The following is a 23,365-nucleotide window of genomic DNA, read 5'->3' on the forward strand; positions in this document are numbered from 1 at the left end:
CCATTATTGAACTATACAGCAATGCCCTTAAAGCGTTATGATTCAGGTAACATTATATGATAAGTGCGGTAATTCTGCATGTGTTCCGGTCACTCCAGCTCATTTTGTACCTGGCATTTAGCGCTGGACGAGTGGGTGGAATTGGAGGAGTGGTCGCTCCATATATGGTCCCACTGGGTTTCCTGCCTGGACCCTCACACACTATCATAAACCATCGTGTCTTTCTCATTTCGAGAGAGAGAGAGAGAGAGAGAGAGAGAGAGGGGAGGGGAGGGACGTGCTCGTGCGTGTGTTTTTTCTTTAACTAGTTGACACTAGCAAGAGGAGACGGCAGCATCCTCTGTCCCGCATCATCTTCAAATTTTGCGTTATGATATAAACAGTCCTTTCTGTGAACGCCAAAGGATCCGCATTCTTAAAGCAACCTGTTCCATCCCTTTTTCCACGCGTTTTCTTCAATGCTTTGACATCTGGAATGTGCTGTTTTCTTGCAAGCGTTGTTTCCATGCCAGCATGGGAACTGCAGTGTCCAAAAGGAAGAATCTGAGAAATGATGCGATTTCTTCGGTGGCAGCCAAAGTTAGGTGAGTGTGTGCTTTTGTCAACTCGTTTTGGGTCATGCACACTGCATGAAGCCCATCAGCTCAGCTCTGCATTCGTACGTGTGTCTTCAGAGCCCTGCGCGCGCTGCCACTGAACTTACAAAACGGGGATCTGGATTCTCATTCATGAGCGAAAAGAAAGGTCAGCCGTGATATTTGTTTGAGCAGACGGGTCATTTTGAAGATAGATGTTACGAATACGAGTGTATTTGTTAATGTTATGCTACCATATCATGTGAATATGAGTAGGCTAATTCACCCAAAAGGACGTTTCTGTCATTATTTACTTTCCCTCATGTTGTTACAGACCCGTATGACTATATTTCACAGGGGGGAAACAGATGAAGTATGTCTTTAAATGCAAAGGCTGGTGACTGAAGATGTCTAGCCTCATAAAAAAATCATATGTTCATAAAAGTATAATAAAAGTCTTCTAGAGCAATAACGATTATGTAAAGGAAAGTCAGAGTAGGCTACATGACAGGATTCATGAAAGATTCGTTTGTGTTGAATCTTTCCATCTCGCTGAACCAGTAATCAGGTAAATATGTATAGTGTATAATAATTTAGTTTGTTGTTTATTTTATTTAATAGTATTTTGATTATACTATTATGGTGCTTTTGCATCCTTGACATATTCAGTTACCAAGACAGGCAAAGAAAATCTTCAGAATTTATCTTTTTGTGTTCAGCTAAAGAAAAGAAAATCCATACAGGTTTTGAAAAACTGAATTTAGATTTTTTTTGGGGTGAGCTATCCCTTTAAATAAAGGGTCCCACAACTTAATTCATATATTTATTCAGTAATTCATTTTATTATTTACACTTGAGTGTAGAAAAAACTCTTTCCTAAATGAACTCTAATAATATATATGCATAGATGTGAGAATGCTGTTGCAAAATCCATTTTAAACTTCCATTATATTCCAAAAGTCTGCTTGACTACCTTAGGCTGTTTTGTTGCTGGTCTAAGATGGTCTTGCACATGCTGTTGGACCAGCTATCAGTTTAAGATGGATTTTCTAGCAGGGCAGCCTATTAAAGTAATCTTCTCGCCTGTCCCAACTGTAGATCAAAGCATTGACAGCGTCCTTCACCGCTTGCACCTTGCATATAGGCACAAGACTGACTCTATCTGTCAATTATCCGTGACTGACTCGTGCTGCTCCTGGTGTTTCTGTGTCACAGTCACAGTGAATTATATTGTCACAGGAAAACCGACTTGCAGCGTTGTAACCTAGAGAATGATATAGTCACCACAAGCATTAAATCAACATGTTATTTTAAGACAACTTAGCTGCACGTTTTTACTATTATTCATGAAAACCCCTTATTGATTGACCACTAGTCTTGCCTATAGACCTATCTTACATAACCAGTGTGTGTTTAGCTCTCATGTGTATCACGTCTGTCATAATTCGCAAGATGGCAGGTGGTTCACCTTCTCACCCTAATGTCTGGGCCTGGTTCCTCAGGGATGCTGTGAGTCATTGCATCCTTAATGTTCACATGCAGAATGGATTGTGATTGTTGCATTGGAAAAGATAAACTCTGGCACTGTCATTCCTTGTAGATGACATTGAAATGACCTTGTCGGCTAAATTCTGCTGTAGACATACAGCATTCAGGCACGGATTGAGGTGATGAATGGGATGGCATTCCTTTACCTCAGTGCGTTTAAGTGTGTATGTGTGTGTGTGTCATAAGCCTGAACGAGCGGCTGTTCAGTATGCAGGGCAGGTATATTTGTGGAAACGGCTTTGCATGCTGAGTAGAAATGACCGATGTAACAGAGAACGGTAGACAGCATTCTAAGCAGACACAACGTGTTAACGGCATGAATAGACACACAGTTTTGAGTAATCCAATATAAACAATATAAATGTAATCTACTGAATGCTGAAAATATGAACCTTTTTTGATTAATTATGATCAATTAATTGGTGAAAGTCTCTAGGTGATTAGCTGTAGGGCAGTGTTTCTCAACCAGGGGACCGGGAACCACTAGGGGCCCTCAGCACACTTCTACGGAGGCCGCAAGGTGGCTTCAAATCATTTAAAATAAGTCAAAGCAAGGTTTAAAATCAGCTAAAACCGCTAACAATCAATGTGTAACTTGAAATCATATTTCTTATTTTAATAGTACCTCTAACAGCGGCCATTTTTATTTACGAACCACGGTTCTCATGATCTTGGACGGTAATTGCAAACTAGAAAAGTCATGTAATAAAAAATGTTTCTCAAAATTGTCTTCAAATGTTGTCAGTCAATAGAGGGTCTTGGAGTCCAAAAAAAAAAAAATAGAGAGCCACTGCTCTAGGGTTTGTCTCTATCAAAATAAGGGGGACATAAAACTGCCTTGAATGAAACAAAAGCAAGTTTCACTGGAGTAATCAGACAGCATTCAGACTTCAGATGTGGAACCTGTGCCCTGCAGGAAGAAACCGCACATTTGCAAAGGAATTAGTCATTGGCCTGGGGCAGTTGTTACTGTTATTATAGGCTGTAAATTATAGTGATTTTGAGCAAAGAAAGAGGTGTTGTGCTACAGAGTAATTGTCAGCCGAAGCCAAATTTAAAACCCTGTCAGTTTATGATTAGACGGCTGACAGAGAAATGGCTTTTATATCATAAGCTAGTCATTTTCAACACAGATTGGAATAACATACGCTTTGTGCTGACTTACTATTGAACATCTATTGGACTACGTGAAGGCAGTCTCTGGTAATCTGCTCTTTCTCCAGACACTGGGTCATGACCACTGAGCTGTTCAAAACCTAAATCTGTAGCTGGACCATGTTCTGTGAATACACACAGGATCAGTCGTCCCCCTGGCCACTCCGACACGCTAAAGAAAAGGAAGCATCCTGCTCTCAAGCTGCTCTACTACTAAATTTTTCTCAGCTTGGCCATGTTGTGCGTTTGTAGATGTTCGGCATTCTCAGGTTCGAACTAATGGCCCCTAGTTGTGTAGCAATAAACAAAAAAATCTACACAGAATCAATTCATATGGCTTATGCAGTGGTTTCTTTCATTTTTGTTCTTTTTTATTACAGTTTGTCTGAGTCATTTTTTAGGCTGAATGCTTTCAGGGCCAGTGGGTCAGCATGGAGAGCCTGGTCTGTACAGTGTTTGTATGCTAATCATGAGCGATCTGCGGAGTTCCACTTGATGCTCATCCACTCTGATTTATGAGCTGAGAGGCTGAGTCACTGGCTATGCTATCACGCCGTCTCATATGGACAAATACATGCATATTTCTATTTTGTGAATCTTTTGTGATGTCTTTTGTCGACACGTACCTTAAAAAATGTTCCACAACATACAGAGTGTGAAACCTTAAAATCAAGATAGGGTTGAAAATAGGGTTAGCAGAATCAGATTAGGATGTCATTTAAGGAATAAGCAGTCAGACGTGTCTTGAAATCACTGCCAAACTAAACTGTGGTGTGAACTTTTAAAACATCACATCGTAGTTTAAAACTTTTCACATCGCAGACCGCACCGACAGACGGGAACTGACACTTCATGGTGTTTTCGTCGGATCAGTGTGTTACCCCTGTTGGCGTCTGCCGGAGCTAGTTTTCACCGATTGAACACGTTGAATCGGCGCTTGTCGGGTCGTGGAATGTCTGACAAGTGACAATGTAATCTGGTGTCCGCGTCTGGCGGTGTGGAGTGAATTGGCCTTAACCCTTAAACGCATACCTCTGGTCTTTAGTGACCCGTGAAGTCATTCACCACCCTCCTCATTCATTTTTTAAAGTTAGACATCAGCCTTCTTAGTATTCCTCAATAATTTCACTATAAACAATATAACAATAAAAAAAACAATAAAATTATAAATTAAAGCTTTTCCCATTATTTTTTTTGTAAGAATTGTATAGGGTCGCTAACGACCCGAGGTGTGTAACAGTGTTATATATTTTTCTGCACATCAATAATTGAATCTTCAATGACTGATTAAGTGCAATTCACCTTTATTCCACAAGGTGGGAATGTCTGATACTCAATGATGAAGTGACGTTTCACTCATAGTTACCGCAGGCAGAAAACAATATAGGAAGTATCATCAGCAAAACTTGAAGTGGCTCAGAGATTTACTGCAGAGCAAGTACTGAACGCAATCAAATATTACTGTCACTGTCAGTTGATGGCGGATCTTGTGACAGCTCTCAACTATCAAAATATTGATTTTGAAGATGTTGAAAATTATAGTTTTGAGAATATGTTTGAGATCGTGAATATGAGCCAGATGCTGAATGTACTGGGAAATGAGCTCTGACGATGATGGTATAAAACAACTGCTCAAACTAAACCCTTCCAAGCTCCAAAAGGTAACAAAATATGCTTTATTTTATTTTTCTGTAATTGTTACTCTAATATCAGGACATTTTTTTTTATTATCATGACAGGTAGAGATCCATCCTTGTTAGATGAAGATCCGGGTCGATAAAGACCCGAATACGTTAAAATGATTTGCGAAACATTCATGCATTTAAGGGTTAAAGTTATTACACTGCAAACAACATTTTACATCTGTATTTTCATCTCGTTTTCCAACAAAACATCTGTGAAGCAAAAAGGCAATATTGCATAAGTCCAGCGCAACATAATCTCTGTGGCACTTAAAACAGACACAGAAAATCATTGACCTATGTGGGACCTTTTAAGGAAGCATCCCAGATATTCTCTCATGCCTGCAGTATCTGAAGAGAGTCTGCCTTTCTTTAAGCCTAGTCTGAGACATCGAGTGGGAAGGGAGGCTCTTTTCAGTGTGTTTTGATCCAGCACACTGCAGGCTGATGAGATCTGACTCATTGATCTTTGGGCCCCGGATAAATCTGCAGAATGCTGGCATTTCAGACGCTTATAGTTTCCCAGCAAAGATCTAAATCCATAACCCTGTTGTCACCCTCCTTTCAGCATATTAAAAATAGCTTGTATATCCATATTAAATATCAAAGCAGGGAATTTCTGAAGATTTTCATATATAGCTTTGGGGGTTTTTTTTGTGGCACTGGCCACATGAGACATTGGGTCGACATCTAAATAATTTTTAAACCCTGCTGAAACACCCACCTAATTTGGATCAGCTGGTGACCATCTTAAATGAAAAAATGGCTAGTTATTAGTATAAGATATATTGCGGACATGCTGATTTTGGTTAGATACCCATCATATATCTACCTTGGTCAAAACTGGTCTGCTTTCAACAATAATACAGTTAACCAAAAAATACATTTAAAATTTTTCATATGACAGTCAGGTTACAAAAACAAGTTTGGTAGTCTATAAAAGTAGTTCATATTAACAACTGACCAATATATCAGACAATATTTAGCAGATTTGATATTATTACCATCGGTCAATAACCAAATCCACTTGGCTGCTTATCAGCAGTGTTTATCTCCCTACCTTATCATTAGCTACGTTACCATCCAATGTTGCGAATTTAATTTATGCACAAAAATGTCGGAATATCGCATAAAACCTTTGTGAATAAAGCAGCCTTTCCCCCCCGTGTGTTCAAGAGGACAAAATTGTAAATTCCTGGGAAATTGCCACAAAATATCATTAATAAAAATGGAAGTTGCAATCAGGGAAGAGACTGTGGCTCTTGTATCCTACTTGATAAATGACTCGCGCATCTTTCAGCAGAATTTATGTGCATCTTGGCATTTCCATCCAGCGTTTTTATGCGATAACCCAAAATGCTCATAAAGTTAGGTGGATTGAATGGAAGGATAGCTATTGTCGATTTCTGACAGTTTTGTGAATGAGTATTTTTTGTGTGTGTGTGTGTGTGTGTGTTTATGTATTGTATAAAATAATTATTCGTTCCATTGAATTGTAACTTTAATGTAACATTAAGTTTAATGTCTCTTAAGCTCACAAAAGACTGCATTTATTTTGATCAAAAATAAAATAAAACAGTATTTCTATATTATAAAGTACTTTATTCCTGTGATGGCAAAGCTGATGAATTTCCAGCAGCCATTACTCCAGTCTTTAGTGTAACATTTAGTGTATACTGATTTACTGCTCAAGACACATTTTTAATATTATTATTACCATTAATTGTCAATAACGACAGGAAAATATAGTCTGGAGAGTCAATGAACAGCTCTCTTTTCCACCGTTAATTCCCACTACTGAGGTCACCGTATGCAAGACACCTAACCACCAATCACTCCACTGCTCATGGTGTGTGTGTGTCCACAGTTTGCAGTGTGTGTATGTTCACTACTCACTACTGCATGTGCAAGTTGGATGGGTTAAAATGCAGAGGACAAATTCTGAGGATGGTTCACCATACTTATTTTTGTGGAAACCGTTCATTGCTGTATAAAAGTGCTCATTTGATTGTTTTCTCTGAAGAACAGATTGAAATTGAACCAATTATTCACAAACAAATCTGCAGCTTTTTTCATATTATCATTGTATAGAAACCCCCACTGCATTAAGATCCGCAGGTGATTGCAGGTCAGAGTAATGTGCGTGCTGAAAAAATAACAGCGTACGGATTTTGAACGACAAGAGGGTGAGTAAACAATGACATATTTTTTAAACTAACATTTAACTATCCCTTTTTTGAGTAGGTAAAACTTAACTAATCCAATTTAATCCAAATGCCAGAAGAACAAATCCTAGATAATACTGTACCTCCTACTATGCAAAACCATTAAATCGTCTGCCTTGCAGTTTTAACATCATTAATTGTACATCTTTGTGAGGAGGAGACTCCAGACTTCTTATATACTTGAAGTGAGTTGGATGCTGCATCTCCCCCCCTTCACTTCCTGCTCTATTTATTATCTGGTAGCGGAGATGAGAGCGTGTCCTGCAATTAGTCTGACCGTTTGAGATAATGCAGATCTCAGGATGACTCTGACACTGCGATTACGCCTTTGACATTGTTGTCTCTGCTGTTATGATAGAGAGAGAGAAGAGGGTAGAGCGAGAGTTGAAGAGAGGGTGCGCTCTGGGCGAAGGAGGGTTCCAGGCATCATTAAGCCTGGCTCTCAAACCGTGGAAGAGGGAGGAGGGTGACATTTTAATCTGTGGTCTGTGCTGAAGCGCAGGTCCCATAGGCAGTGCAAACATGCGCTACAAGAACGTGCCATTAGCCGTGCTGATGTCTTAGCTCCGAATATAACAGAGGGAAATGTGTCAAAGAAACAAGTCAGAGGTATCAGCCATGCTTGATTGTTTGCTTGTCCCCAGGCTCATATTAAATGCATGTTATCCACTCACCTTATAATAGTTCTCAAGGACCTGCCTGAATTAAATGCATACAGATTTTCTCTGGGAAAAATGCCAGTGAAGTGTTTGCGTTGGAGAAGTGTCCTAAAAAGAAGATGTTGCAGTCTACACTATCAGTTTACCTAAATCATTTCAAATTTAATTATAATCTAATACCTAAGCTATCTGTTAGCTTTCATCTCAATGGGAGTTGGTGGACGTGGACGATTTGAAACCTGGCATATTTGCTCACACACACTCAGTTCTAAACAACTGATGTTAAATGCCGTAAATGCCATTGCTAATTTAAATTATGTTGCATTTTGTGTAAATAAAACATGCAGAATTAAGAATTAATCACATGGCATTTATGGCATTTAACATCAATTGTACAGTAGTTTACTGTGTTTGAGAGAGTGAATTTTCTAGTGTGTGCATGTTTCATGCATGAATGCCTGCTGTGTATGTGAATGTGTGGAAATGTGTGAGTAGTGTCATGGATTTCATTCTGTGTGTCCATGCTTTTATGTGCTGCTTTTGTAGAGTAACTCTGCTGATAGAAAAGAGAAAGAAGGAGCAGTGCTCTAGATGATCCGATTTTACCAGACCTTATGACTTGCTTTCCTTTTTGGATAGAATGAAAGTACTTTAGGTTAAGTGTTATTTTGAACCCCGTTGACTTTTATTTTATAGACAAAAACAGGTTTGGAATGACATAACAGGGAGTAAATTATGAATTTTCTTCAATGGGAAATGAAAAATACTATACACTGTTCAAAAGTTTATATATAGTTATATATTTATATTTACAGTTTTTTTTTTTTTAAAGAAGCAAGCTTCTAATGCACTCTAAGTATTTATTTAATCAAAAATACAGTTAAAAAAACTGCCTAATATTGTGAAATATTATTTACATTTATTTACAATTTAAAATAACTGTTTTCTATTTTAATATATTTTAAAATGTAATTTGTTCATATGTCTTCAGTGTCACACGATCCTTCAGAAATCATTCTAATATGCTGACTTCGTGCTCAAGAATTGTGTAATATTTTTGTGGAAACCGTGATACATTTATTTGATAAATAGATTGAAATATAAATATAAATATGAAATAGAAATGTAATGTTAATGTCTTTACAATGTCTTTAATTGGTTAAAAGAATGGTTGTGTTTCTGGCACTGGAAATGACTAAATGAATTCCAGCAGTTCCCTCCATCTTCTCTGACCGCGTTTCATACGCTTTCATTTTTAATGTTTCTCTCAGATCTTTTTTTTTCTTTCACCTACCTTGTTTCTCCAACCCCTTGGACTCACATGATGCATTCCTACACTCCAGCCTGAAAACACACACACATTTACATCACTTTTCCTCTTCTTGCTCACCTTGTCTTGAAGCATGCTGACTTCCTTTTATTATTTCATCCTCACTAAGTGGCACCTCTTTTTTTCTTTTTCTTTTTCTCACTTTACCCATTACCCATTTTCTACCCCTCACTCTCTTTCGCTCCCTTTCCTTCCTTCTTATCTTCCTGTATTTCTTCTGATATTTTATTAATATAATAATTCCCCCAGCTTGGGACGTCAAGCTGATGTTAATCAAAGACCTAACAGAAAAAAAAAGAAGCAGTGTAAAAGTTTTGTGTGCCAGAGCGTATGGATAATTACCTTGCATTTTATTTTAATGTTATTTTAATGTAATATTTATTTTATATATATATATATATACATACACTATATATACACACTATATATATATACATACATACATACACACACTATATATATATATATATAGAGGCTACACACATATATATATATATATATATATATATACAGTATATATATAATAAAGAGTATAAATATATAACACCATGTCCGGTGCTTATGTTGAGCCGGATCCTGCTGAAGCTGTGGAAAGTTTAGAGAGAGTGTTTTTAACTAGCCTATATTAATATCGCTTAAGACATCAAGCATATTTAAATTTTTTATATCCACGAGATATCAGTAAAGCTGATCGTGTTTCTGATCAAAAGAGCTCCTGAGACGATGGACCTGCACCCCTGGACAATTCTGCTAATACTAACCGCAGGAGACACAAGCAACGGCTTTTAGATCAGTCAGAAATCAATGTAGCTAATGAAAGAGGCAACAATGTCGTCGGTGAGAGACTATCACTGATCAACTGAATGATATTTTGTCTCAACATGGCTATGACAGAACAATACACTAGGCTGTAGTTTGAGCTGCGCAGAAACTTGTAAATGATGCTCGTATACTGTAGTTGTCATTGTATGTTTATGGGAAAACTGAAGTTGTGCGGTCAGCGTCTGTCACACCTTTTAATTGCTGTTTTTGATCCAGCAATTATTAATTTACAAATTAAGCACTGACTATGTCGTTAGCTATTTATACACCGTCAGGTAAAGTATAATTTACCCCTTGTTCGTTTCTGCATTCCCCCCCCACTCTTCAGGTCAAGTGTGTGGCTCTTCAGACTGAACTGGCACTCCAATTAACCCTCTTGCATTGGAGGATGCTTGTTACGGACCCCGTTCAACACGACCTGCTAATGGTGAAACTGAATAATTTAAAGTGCTGTCACAAGTGTCATGTTGTTGTACGTTACGTCAGGAAAAGCTGAGGGCGACTGCAAGCCACCAGGGATTCCTGCGGAACGATCCCTGGGCGTGTGACAGCTTCTGTGGAGGAGGTTGCAATATTGAGATCGGAGTGGGTTTTCTGTGCGTGGGGAATGTATGTGATTATGTGTGGGCTATATATTGTGTAGGGTTATTAGATACATTAAAGATACGAATGCATGTGTTGGTGACTGCAAATATGTGTCTGTGTGTGTGGCGAAAACAGGTTCAGCCGCAGCGTATTAAGGAGTCATCCATCATGTCTCCTACAAGACTGAATCAGCTTCCCGAAAAGCAGTGACTCACCCGGAGATTTACACAGTTGCGAGTGCCAAAGCCACCGTATGCGAAACAGAATAAGCTGTTGTTCGTTTATTATCGAGGCGTCAATATGCGCTTATGAAAAGTGAACCGCCAAAGTCTCTTTGGTTATAGGCTACTGGCCTCATTATTTATTCAAATCTTAATCGGCTGTTCTGATTGGTTAAGTCATTTCCCATGATTCTCAGTTGGTGTTATCGATTGTTACTGATGTTACCCCCTCAGGCCCAAACTAATTAGTGTTTCTCTTTCTGTCTCTTTGATTCCTGCTGTTTACGATGGGCCAGTGGTGACAAATATTTCCTGTGGGAAGCGTCATGACGTTCGTTTCACAGTTTTTATCCGTCTTCTCGCTCTCTCCGTCTCTGGCACTCTCTTTATAGCCGCCTGTGAATTAAGTGTCAAATTACTGCTCACTTTGATGCTCTGGTATGAATGAGGTTTTTGGTGATCTCTTGAGGTTTTTAAGCTGATGATTTGCATCACTGTTATTAGGGCCCAAGCCCTGAAAGGGCGCAGAGCCCTATTGTTCTTCTAAGGATTTTTTGTTATTAGGGCCCAAGCCCTGAAAGGGCGCAGAGCCCTATTGTTCTTCTAAGGGTTTTTTGTTATTCTTCTTTATAATAATTTTTTTTCAAGGTTTTTGCCACTTTTGGGGGCCTTAACGTGCTCAAAAACTCTTGAAACTTTGCACACTGGTCAGAACCCGCGGCCATTAGAGCCGGACTGAAGCTGGTACCCGGGCGTGGCAGGGGGGCTCGACAGCGCCCCCTGGAACGGGGTCCGAAAACTTGGTCCATAAATCAAACACGCTTGCATGAAATAATATGAAACTCGGTACACTTATAGATCTCATCGGTTCATATATCCTTCATGCTCTGACTTTTTACCCCAGCCCAACAGGAAGTCGGCTATTTGGCGTAGTTTAAAAAACACATGCAATGGAATTTAAAATACTCCTCCTAGACGATTCAAACAATCACCACGAAACTCGGTGTGCATGAACTCAAGACATTGAGGATGAAAAGTTGCGAGGGGATTTTTGATATCTCGAACGGTTTGGCCGTGGCGAGGAAACAAATTTATGGCGAATATTGGAAACAGGAAGTGTGTTATAACATCCTCATACATTAATTGATCTTGATGAAACTTCAGCAGTGTGTTCGCTGTAAGAGGCCGATCACATGGATGTGACTATTGTGAGTCAAAGTTATAGCGCCACCAACTGGCAGCAGGAAGTGTGTCACTTTCGAAATGCTTTGAAATCACCCTCTTATTTTTACCCGATTTGCTTCAAACTTCATCTGTATAATGTAAACACATGACAGATGTAGACCTGTGAAAGGATTATTGATATCTTTAATACTGTCGCCATGGCAACGCTTTAAACTTTTATATTCTTTTTGGATGCATTTGAGGCTCTTAACATGCTTCAAATTGCATGAAACTCAACATGCATTTGACATTTATTGTGTAATAGACATGTGCGAAGTTTCAGAAACGGGCGTGGTAAGGGGCTCAGTAGCGCCACCTTTAGTCAAAAATGGGGTATTAGTTTTACCTACAGTAACCAAACTCAGTACGTATATTCTTCTCTTCGATCCGGACAACTTTCTAATTTACAGTCATTAGCTCCGACCAACAGGAAGTCAGATATTTTGGTTTGAATGTGTACTGTTTGGAGCATTTTCCCTCTGCCCCTCTGTGTGTGTGTGTGTGTGAGGAGGGGGGCTAGTTTAGTTTAACCATTTCTCTGTTGTGTGCAAAATCTCTGGCACTTTTGAGGGCCTTAACATGCTCGAAAACTCTTGACATTTTGCACACAGGTCAGAACCCGCGGCCATTAGGGCCGGGCTGAAGCTGGTACCCGGGCGTGGCAGGGGGGCTCGACAGCGCCCCCTGGAATGGGATTCGAACACTTGTCCGTATATCAAACACGCTTGAATGAATTAATATGAAACTCGGTACACATATAGATTTAATCGGGCCGAACAACTTTCCCTGGGTCAAGTTTTACGCCAGCCCAACAGGAAGTCGGCTATTACGGGTTGATTGGAGAACGCTTGCTCTCGCATTTGAAACACTTCTCCTAGAGAATTCATCCGATGACCACGAAACTCGGTCAGCATGAAGTCAAGACATGGAAGATGATAAATTGCCAGGGGATTTTTGATATCTCGAACGGTTTGGCTGTGGCGAGGAAACAAATGTATGATTAAAAAAGGATGCATAAAGTGTGTTATAACTTAGTTATAGTTTTACCTACAGTAACCAAACTCGGTACGTATATTCTTCTCTTCGATCCGGACAACTTTCTAATTTACAGTCATTAGCTCCGACCAACAGGAAGTCAGATATTGTGGTTTGAATGTGTATTTTCTCTCTCTCTGTCTCTCTGCCATTCTGTCTGTGTGGGGAGGGGAGGGGAGGGGGGATATGTGTGTGTGTGTGTGTGTGTGTGTGTGTGTGTGTGTGTGTGTGTGTGTGTGTGTGTGTGTGTGTGTGTGTGTGTGTGTGTGTGTGTGTGTGTGTGTGTGTGTGTGATTTTGGTTGGGTGACAGTTAAAGGTTACAGTTTGACAAGAGTTTATAGTTTAACAAAAGCACAATGTTGTGTTTCATTGCGAGTGTACACAAATATAAGGAAACACTTTGCATTTTGAATGATGGTCTGTATGAACAAAATGACGGAGTATGTTTTTATGTCTCCATTGTTCGATCGAGCCTCACACACACACACACACACACACACACACACACACACACACACACACACACACACACACACACACACACACACACACACACACACACACACACACACACACACACACACACACACACACACAGCATTCCAGCATTGCAATCTTGACATCGCAGAATGTTCATTATAGCCTTAATAAAATATAATAATAAAATAGTCAACCTTACATATAAAAATTACACTGCTCTGTTTAAATAGTCATTTGTACAGTTTGTGCCGTTCATAATAAATTTTTTTAATTTTTCTATATTGGAACGTGAGTGTACAAAGTGTACAAAGTACAAAGCCTATAAAAAGAATAGTGTAGCATCCAAAAATGTTAATAATATATATATTATTATTATATATATAATAATATATATGTTAAAAATAGGGGGAAAAAAAGAATTTACATAATATATATATATTTTTATTTTTTTAAATATTTTTTTATATATATATATAGTTCCACTAAAGGCACCAGGGTGGCGGTGCCACCGGCTTGGGCCCGCAATCGCTGCTTGCAGCTTTAATTCTTCTTCTTCTTCTTCTTCTTCTTCTTTATAATAAAATTTTTTTCAAGGTTTTTGCCACTTTTGGGGGCCTTAACGTGCTCAAAAACTCTTGAAACTTTGCACACTGGTCAGAACCCGCGGCCATTAGAGCTGGACTGAAGCTGGTACCCGGGCGTGGCAGGGGGGCTCGACAGCGCCCCCTGGAACGGGGTCCGAAAACTTGGTCTATAAATCAAACACGCTTGCATGAAATAATATGAAACTCGGTACACTTATAGATCTCATCGGTTCATATATCCTTCATGCTCTGACTTTTTACCCCAGCCCAACAGGAAGTCGGCTATTTGGCGTAGTTTAAAAAACACATGCAATGGAATTTAAAATACTCCTCCTAGACGATTCAAACAATCACCACGAAACTCGGTGTGCATGAACTCAAGACATTGAGGATGAAAAGTTGCGAGGGGATTTTTGATATCTCGAACGGTTTGGCCGTGGCGAGGAAACGAATTTATGGCGAATATTGGAAACAGGAAGTGTGTTATAACATCCTCATACATTAATTGATCTTGATGAAACTTCAGCAGTGTGTTTGTTGTAAGAGGCCGATCACATGGATGTGACTATTGTGAGTCAAAGTTATAGCGCCACCAACTGGCAGCAGGAAGTGTGTCACTTTCGGAATGCTTTGAAATCACCCTCTTATTTTTACCTGATTTGCTTCAAACTTCATCTGTATAATGTAAACACACGACAGATGTAGACCTGTGAAAGGATTATTGATATCTTTAATACTGTCGCCATGGCAACGCTTTAAACTTTTATATTCTTTTTGGATGCATTTGAGGCTCTTAACATGCTTCAAATTGCATGAAACTCAACATGCATTTGACATTTATTGTGTAATAGACATGTGCGAAGTTTCAGAAACGGGCGTGGTAAGGGGCTCAGTAGCGCCACCTTTAGTCAAAAATGGGGTATTAGTTTTACCTACAGTAACCAAACTCGGTACGTATATTCTTCTCTTCGATCCGGACAACTTTCTAATTTACAGTCATTAGCTCCGACCAACAGGAAGTCAGATATTTTGGTTTGAATGTGTACTGTTTGGAGCATTTTCCCTCTGCCCCTCTGCGTCTCTGTGTGTGTGTGTGTGTGTGTGTGTGTGTGTGTGTGTGTGTGTGTGTGTGAGGAGGGGGGCTAGTTTAGTTTAACCATTTCTCTGCTGTGTGCAAAATCTCTGGCACTTTTGAGGGCCTTAACATGCTCGAAAACTCTTGAAATTTTGCACACAGGTCAAAACCCGCGGCCGGGCTGAAGCTGGTACCCGGGCGTGGCAGGGGGGCTTGACAGCGCCCCCTGGAATGGGATTCGAACACTTGTCCGTATATCAAACACGCTTGCATGAATTAATATGAAACTCGGTACACATATAGATTTAATCGGGCCGAACAACTTTCCCTGGGTCAAGTTTTACGCCAGCCCAACAGGAAGTCGGCTATTACGGGTTGATTGGAGAACGCTTGCTCTCGCATTTGAAACACTTCTCCTAGAGAATTCATCCGATGACCACGAAACTCGGTCAGCATGAAGTCAAGACATGGAAGATGATAAATTTCCAGGGGATTTTTGATATCTCGAACGGTTTGGCCGTGGCGAGGAAACAAATTTATGATAAAAAAAGGATGCATAAAGTGTGTTATAACTTAGTTATAGTTTTACCTACAGTAACCAAACTCGGTACGTATATTCTTCTCTTCGATCCGGACAACTTTCTAATTTACAGTCATTAGCTCCGACCAACAGGAAGTCAGATATTGTGGTTTGAATGTGTATTTTCTCTCTCTCTGTCTCTCTGCCATTCTGTGTGTGTGTGTGTCTGTCTGTGTGGGGATGGGAGGGGAGGGGGGATGTGTGTGTGTGTGTGTGTGTGTGTGTGTGTGATTTTGGTTGGGTGACAGTTGTAGGTTACAGTTTGACAAGAGTTTATAGTTTAACAAAAGCACAATGTTGTGTTTCATTGCGAGTGTACACAAATATAAGGAAACACTTTGCATTTTGAATGATGGTCTGTATGAACAAAATGACGGAGTATGTTTTTATGTCTCCATTGTTCGATCGAGCCACACACACGCACGCACGCACACACACACACACACACACACACACACACACACACACACACACACACACACACACACACACACACACACACACACACACACACACACACACACACACACACACACACACACACACACACACACACACAGCATTCCAGCATTGCAATCTTGACATCGCAGAATGTTCATTATAGCCTTAATAAAATATAATAATAAAATAGTCAACCTTACATATAAAAATTACACTGCTCTGTTTAAATAGTCATTTGTACAGTTTGTGCCGTTCATAATACATTTTTTTAATTTTTCTATATTGGAACGTGAGTGTACAAAGTGTACAAAGTACAAAGCCTATAAAAAGAATAGTTTAGCATCCAAAAATGTTAATAATATATATATTATTATTATATATATAATAATATATATGTTAAAAATAGGGGGAAAAAAAGAATTTACATAATATATATATATATATATATATTTTTTATATATATATATATATATATATATATATATATATATATATATATATATATATATATATATATATATATATATATATATATATATATATATAATTAAAGCTGCAAGCAGCGATGGAGGGCCCAAGCCGGTGGCACCGCCACCCGGTGCCTTTAGTTCCACTAAAGGCACCAGGGTGGCGGTGCCACCGGCTTGGGCCCGCAATCGCTGCTTGCAGCTTTAATTATATATATATATATATTTTCGTCTGTAATTCGAGCCAATCCAAGCTGTTTTCATATTCTAATGGAGATCATTTCCGTTATATTTAATAAAAACACATGCAGACCTGGGTAGACATGCAGTATGACATGTATACTCATTTTCAACAATTTTACTTTTTAAAAATGATTTATTTTATTGTAGTAGTTGTTAGAAACTGCAGCAGAACATGTAATACTATTTTATTATTTATTATTTGATGTACTTAAATTATTTATAATTATTATACATGCAGTTTTATGGCCTCATAACTGCAAAAAAGGTGATTCAAATGGTTAAAGTAGTGGTGACCAGTTATATTTATTTATTTATTTAATATGTATGCATTTCTTTTTGTTGATGTCTTTTCTATTGTGCCTTTCTCATTTCTCTTTTTCCATCCTCATTCCGTATTTCTATTTGTCCCTTTTTCACCCTTAAATCCATCATTCTCCCACATTCTTCTTCCCAGAATGGAAACATAAAAACGCTACATCTGAATCTGTGGGTGGCACTGAAATACAAAGCAACCAATTACATTTACACAGAGAGTGTGTCTCTGTTCTTCCTCCTCCTCGTCCTCCTCCTCATCCTCTCTCTTTCTCCCTTCCTCTCCCCCTGTCTTGTTTTCCCACCTTTCTTTCTGCCATATGCCCTCTTTTTCACTGTCACATGCGTTTCCACATGCCTGCCCCTCATTTCAGCCTTCACACTGAAAAAGCTGAGCCACATTCTCAAGTTTGAAGAGTCCAGCTTTCAAAGCTCCCGATGCAGACAGCTGCCGCATGCAGAGCATTACTCATATCCTTATGAAAAGCCTTTTATACCCGAGGCTGGTGTCAGCTTAGTAGGTGACATTAAGAGGCTAAGAGTAGTCCGCACTGGGCCTGTCATTTCTCAAATTGAAAAAGAAGTGAGAGAAACTGACAGCTGGATCCGGAAGCAGGAGGAGTCACGACACATAAGGAACCATTGTCCGTTCTAGACTGAATCTAGAATGGCTTTCACATGTTCGTTTGTGGGAAAATGGGGTCATATCATCAGAAATCTAATTGATTTGCTCTTTTGTACATAAACGAGTTTAATGTGCCAGATGTGAGCTGAGAAAAGTGCAGTCACATCACATGTGAAAAGGATGTTATTCTACATAAAGTCTTAAAAGCACAGCAGCAAGTAAACTCTTATTAGTGTCAGTGTGATTGCCTCTCATGTTCATGAAAAACTAAATTAAGATTGTTTTAACACCAAAAAAAACTTATTTTCTGGCTAAAATAATAATTACATCAAAATAAAAGGATAAATATTGTGATATAATGTTAACGTAGAATATGCAGCTGAATGCATGTTGACTTTAATGCTTGCTCTGAAGTTCTCTTGTAAAAGAGACATCACGATGGGCTCAATTAATTTAGGATTTAAGTACTGAAAGGATTGCAGTAAATGCTAAATATGATCAGCTGCTGACAGGGTTACTGGATTATGCTGTGCTGGATTACACTGGTGATGCGTTAGTGGTTTTGTAGCCCGATGATGACTAAGCTGATTTTGGGAGAAAATCTGTGGAATTTTGTTGGATGGATTTAATATGGGGAAATGTGTTAAATAGAGCTGAGAGTACTCGATTTTTCTACTGTTTTTTTCCCCATTGTCATATGATCTGTCAGTCAGTATTGGTACTAACTAAAGTTTCAGAAACCCTAAAGGGATAGTTTACCCAAAACCTAAAATGATAACCGACTTTACTAAGCCTCATGTCATTCCAAACATGTACAGACTTTTTTTGTCTTTCTGTGGATCATAAAATAGGATATTTTGATACATTTCTTTGCTCATTCAATGAAAGTCAATGGGCACCAAAATTGTTTGGTTAACAGCATTCTTCAAAATACCTTCTTTTGTGTTTCAATATGTTTGGAACAACATGAGTGTAAGTAAATGTTGACAGAACCTTCTATTATCCCTTCAAGTGCTCAAAACTCTTCTGTCTGATTTAGTGAGTTGTTGGAAGATTCTTCAGACTGATTTAATCCTGTACTTGGTTTTGGAGTCTTTTTGAACGATTCATTAATAGAACGGGTCATTTCCTCGTGACTTCGCAGCACGTCATGCCTAACACCATCTTTCGGCTGTGACTGTATTCACAATGTGGGCCTGCCAATGACCAATGTGTGTGTGTTTTTTTGCAGAGCAGCTCGTGCATTTGGAGAGTACCTTCACACCCATCCTGAGAACCGCAACGGATCAGGTCAGATATCTCCATTCCTCTTTCTTTCTTGCGGTTTCTCTCAGCTGTTCTTTTTTATCTGGTCCAATTAGAGCCTGTGGTGTTCTCAGACTCCGGGCTCGTTCATGTTTCATGAGCCACTTCTTGATGTAGCGTGTGTTGTCTCATCTGTCTTTTTCTCTGTGCATCTCTTGCTGTTTCTCACTTGTCCCTCTTTATTTCTCTCTGCATCTGTCCTAATGTTTGATTTGAAGATCACTTACTGTCTGACACCCTCGTTGGCCACGACTCTGATTCCCCAGACAGCCTGTGTGCACAGAACAACAACTTCCACATCTGCACCCTCAAGGGCTCCTCCATCAGCGCCGACCCCAGCTTGATCAACCCCGCCGTGGGCCTCCTGGAACCGCCACCTCCGACGACTTCCTCCAAGAGCCGACTCTCCCTAGAGCGCAGCTTCTCGGCAGAGGAAGACCAGCAGAAGTGTGTCGAGTGCTCCCTGCAGCCTGCCCGGGTCTATACCATCACTGGAGAGAGCGGCATGCTGGGAACCAGCCGGGGAAGCAAGGAAAACCTGGAGCTTGAGGTCTTGAAAGAGGGGCGGGAGGTACTTGCCCAGCCCTCTACGTCCTCCAACTCGTCATCTCCGACTCAGCGCCACCACCACCATGGAGGCGCCAGTGGCAGCGGAAGCGGGAACCACCATCACGGCAACCACCATCATGGCAACTACCAACATGGCGGAAATGGCGGAACCAGTGGAAGCAGCCCCCACCAGCACATCTCCGGTGCTGGAACTTCGCACCATCAACACGGGGCATCCCATCACCACCACCACCTTTCCCAGCCTCTGCAGAGCTCAGTCAGCGCGCACAATATTCGCGGCTGGGGGGAGGGAAAGGACTGTGGCCTGGCGTGTGAGTCCTGTCCCGGGGCTCCGTCACGCAGCCAGGGCTCCCTGGACCTGGAAAGCAGCACCCGAGAGGCAGGCAAGCAGCGCCGGCCACCACTAGAGCGGATGTGCAGTGTGGACCGCATGACTGGGCTGGAGAGAGGTGAGAGGGGGAGAGAGGCAGGGGAGAGAAAGAGAGAGAGGCTCTGGCCGAGGGGAAGGGGTGGGGTTCAGCCAACAACGGGGGGCGTCGATGTGTTCGATGTGCCGTGGTCTGTATTTTTCCCACTCTCCTGTGTCTCTCTCCTCTCTCCTGTGTGTCTCTTTTGTGCTCTCTCCCTCTGTGGAGTGGACCGTGTGTGTGTGTGTGTGTGTGTGTGTGTGTGTGTATGTTGTTGCTGGTGAATCTGCACACAGTGGCCCCAGAAAGTATTTGCACACTTAAACTACACTTGAATGTTTGAATGCAGGGTTTTATAAGTACATAGGTCCCAATTGAGCTTGCTAGTGGGGTTCGGGGGCATGCCACCCAGATTTTAAGACATTTTAAGGTAAAAAAATAGGATAACAATAGCTTTAAAACCATGTCAGTGGGCAGTAGCATAAATTATTTGTCAATTCCTGCTCTTGCTCTCTTCCTTTCTATCTCTTTCTGTCTCCTTATCTTGCCCTGTCCTATCTCTTCCCTTCCCAAAGCTGAGCTTTGACTGATGCATTCTTCATGTCAGTGAAGAAAGTAAACATAGCGTCAACTGATATTTATGTTTCATGAATCATTTTCTTAGACAAGTGAGGCCACCAGGAAAGCTAGGTAACTATGTTTATTAAATTAATTCACAATATCTGGATATTCATTATTAATCTTATGCCAAGTATGATGAAAACGGCTTTTCAATTCAAAATGGTGAAATGAAATGTTTAGTTGTAGCTAATTTCATCTTTATGTCCATTAACTGAAGCGTCTCGCTGGAATTCACACTCAGCACAGCGGCTTCTGTGAACATAAAACATGCGTAATTTGATAAGTCATCTCAAACATTTTTACACTAATAAGAGCTATTTAATTTGGTTATCGTGGCATTGTGCAATAGTCTTGCAGCACCAAAGTAGAGTTAATATAAGGCAATTATTTCACATCCTTTATTATATAAACCTTGGAAAAATACCTCAATGGTACAGCCACGCTACTTAAATATTATACATATTAACATGAGGCTATGTGAAGGAATCGCTTACCAACTTTGAGCAACGTCAGAAACTTTCATCATTAAGTTTCCCAATAGTCTTGAATCAGCAGATAGACACAAACGTCTCTTTCTTTTTTGCGTACATTCATAAGGTCTGACAATTGAAAACCTGACACAAACAAGACATCTGCTACTGTGTGTCTTTACCTGGATGACATACTCTTGACGTGCTGGCAACAACCCACAGATGAATCATGGATGAATAACTAGAAGTTCAGTAGTCTAGAACAGCAGACCTATTACAAAAATGACAATTTAGACAGCTCAAATAAAACACATTTTTGCAGATCTGTTAAGAATTGGAGCTTTACATTTTTTACTGGCACTATTAATTTCTATTGCAAGTGCTGTTGTTGTTGTTTTGTGCTTTTATTATAAAAAAGATCAAATATTAAGGGACAAGTCAACGTGATTTTCTGTTCTAATCGACTGAATTGAGCTTAACTTGTTTTGAAAACGTTTATTTAAAATATAGAAGTGTCATTAGATTAGTAAAGTAGCACAGTGTCACTTTATATATTTATATATACTATGATATAGTTAAATGTAATAACAAAAATAGCTGAGAATAGTAAAGCTAGCATCATTTGGGTGCTAATTTGCTTTGATATTGTGTTGTCTAGTGCAGTGAAATTCCTACATTCCTACTGAGTGTGTGGCTTACGCATCCAAATACCTTTTGGGGCCACTGCATATGTTTGTTCAGTTTGACACAATTCATACATTTAGATGTATCATTTCAACCATACTAATGTGGTCCCTATATGTCTGTTTCTAACCAGACGATAACAGTTGGTTTCCTAAAGACAACATGTTCAGCTTTCAGACTGCTACCACGACCATGCAGGCGTGAGTACTCACTTCATTACACACACACACACACACACACACACACACACACACACACACACACACACACACACACACACACACACACACACACACACACACACACACACACACACTGAAGTTTGAAGCCTACCGGTATATTGACCTCAAGTACAGATGGCACAACAGGTGTATCGCCACTAACACACACACATTCATTTGTGACATTTACTGTCAAACTGACTCACAGAGCTGACAAGTACACGATGACCACACACACTTTCTTCAAATGTGGTTATCTAAGCATTCTGTCTGTCTTTCTCTCTCCTTTTTGTCTGCCTCGCCTCTCTGCTCTACAGGATTTCGTGAGTATCCCTTTTGTACCCTTTAAATGTCACAAAATGACAGTGTGTGTGATATCAAACGCTAGCTTCTGCACCACGGCCCACCCCCCCATCCCTCCAGTCCCACCTCTTCAGCTTTATTTACAAGACTCAATCTTTGAAATACATTAAAATAAGCATTTCTATCTGAACAGGATTAGATTTTTCTCAGGATCTCTGAGGTGTTTTTTTCTGTAATTGCTCTATATAATTCCAAATTGTGTGAGAAAAACACCAACCTGTTTACGTCTATGAAACAAACATTTATTGAATCTTCTCAGGGTAGCTCAGAGGAAACTGTCATTTCAGCGCCGTCAAGATGATGAAACTGAAGTAAAGTGATTGTACCTTGATGTATGAAAGAATCACATTGCGCTTGGTTTGAAAACCTGAGGGAATGATTGATGATGTTGCTTTAGTGGTGTGTAATGCAGCGATGCGTTTTGATTCAGGAAATAGCTTCGAGAAACATTTGATAGGCTGGTCTGGATAATTGTGATTACCTCAGCAAGAGACAGAGATGTGGTTGTCTTGGATGGTTTAGAAATGCTGACAGATGCTGATGCCGATCATCTTTTGACTTGAGGTGATAATCTAGAAATGTTAAGTGCCCCATGGGATAATTTGGTTTTGTGGATCATAAAACAGCATGTTGGATTGCAGGTGTGTGAAATGGATTTATTTGCTTATATTTTATTTACTTAATTGCATCTTTAATTTAATTGTAAGGAGAAATGGAGGCTCTGGATTGAATTTTAATCCGTAGGTGATGCAGTTAGTTATGTTATCAGGAAGAAGGCCAAGATATTCTCTTATCAACACATCAACAATAAAGCAGTCTTTTGTTTTTCTGTGCAAGCCTGTGTCGGTTCCCGTT

At 39.8% G+C, this 23,365-nt stretch overlaps 1 protein-coding gene across 1 annotated transcript in view; it reads left to right on the forward strand.

Annotated features, from left to right (window-relative positions):
• The first annotated feature begins 297 nt into the window (after nucleotides 1–297).
• nsmfa (NMDA receptor synaptonuclear signaling and neuronal migration factor a) overlaps nucleotides 298–23,365 on the forward strand; it is a 44,836-nt gene continuing 21,768 nt past the window's right edge. Inside the window, exons 1-4 of the mRNA XM_079586857.1 lie at nucleotides 298–584; nucleotides 19,101–19,159; nucleotides 19,393–20,193; nucleotides 22,060–22,126. Of these exons, the coding sequence (XP_079442983.1) occupies nucleotides 514–584; nucleotides 19,101–19,159; nucleotides 19,393–20,193; nucleotides 22,060–22,126 (998 nt within the window). The 5' untranslated portion in view covers nucleotides 298–513. The remainder of the gene's footprint in view (nucleotides 585–19,100; nucleotides 19,160–19,392; nucleotides 20,194–22,059; nucleotides 22,127–23,365) is intronic.

Source organism: Phoxinus phoxinus, assembly GCF_949152265.1.
Source record: "Phoxinus phoxinus genome assembly, chromosome: 17".
NCBI lineage: Eukaryota > Metazoa > Chordata > Actinopteri > Cypriniformes > Leuciscidae > Phoxinus > Phoxinus phoxinus.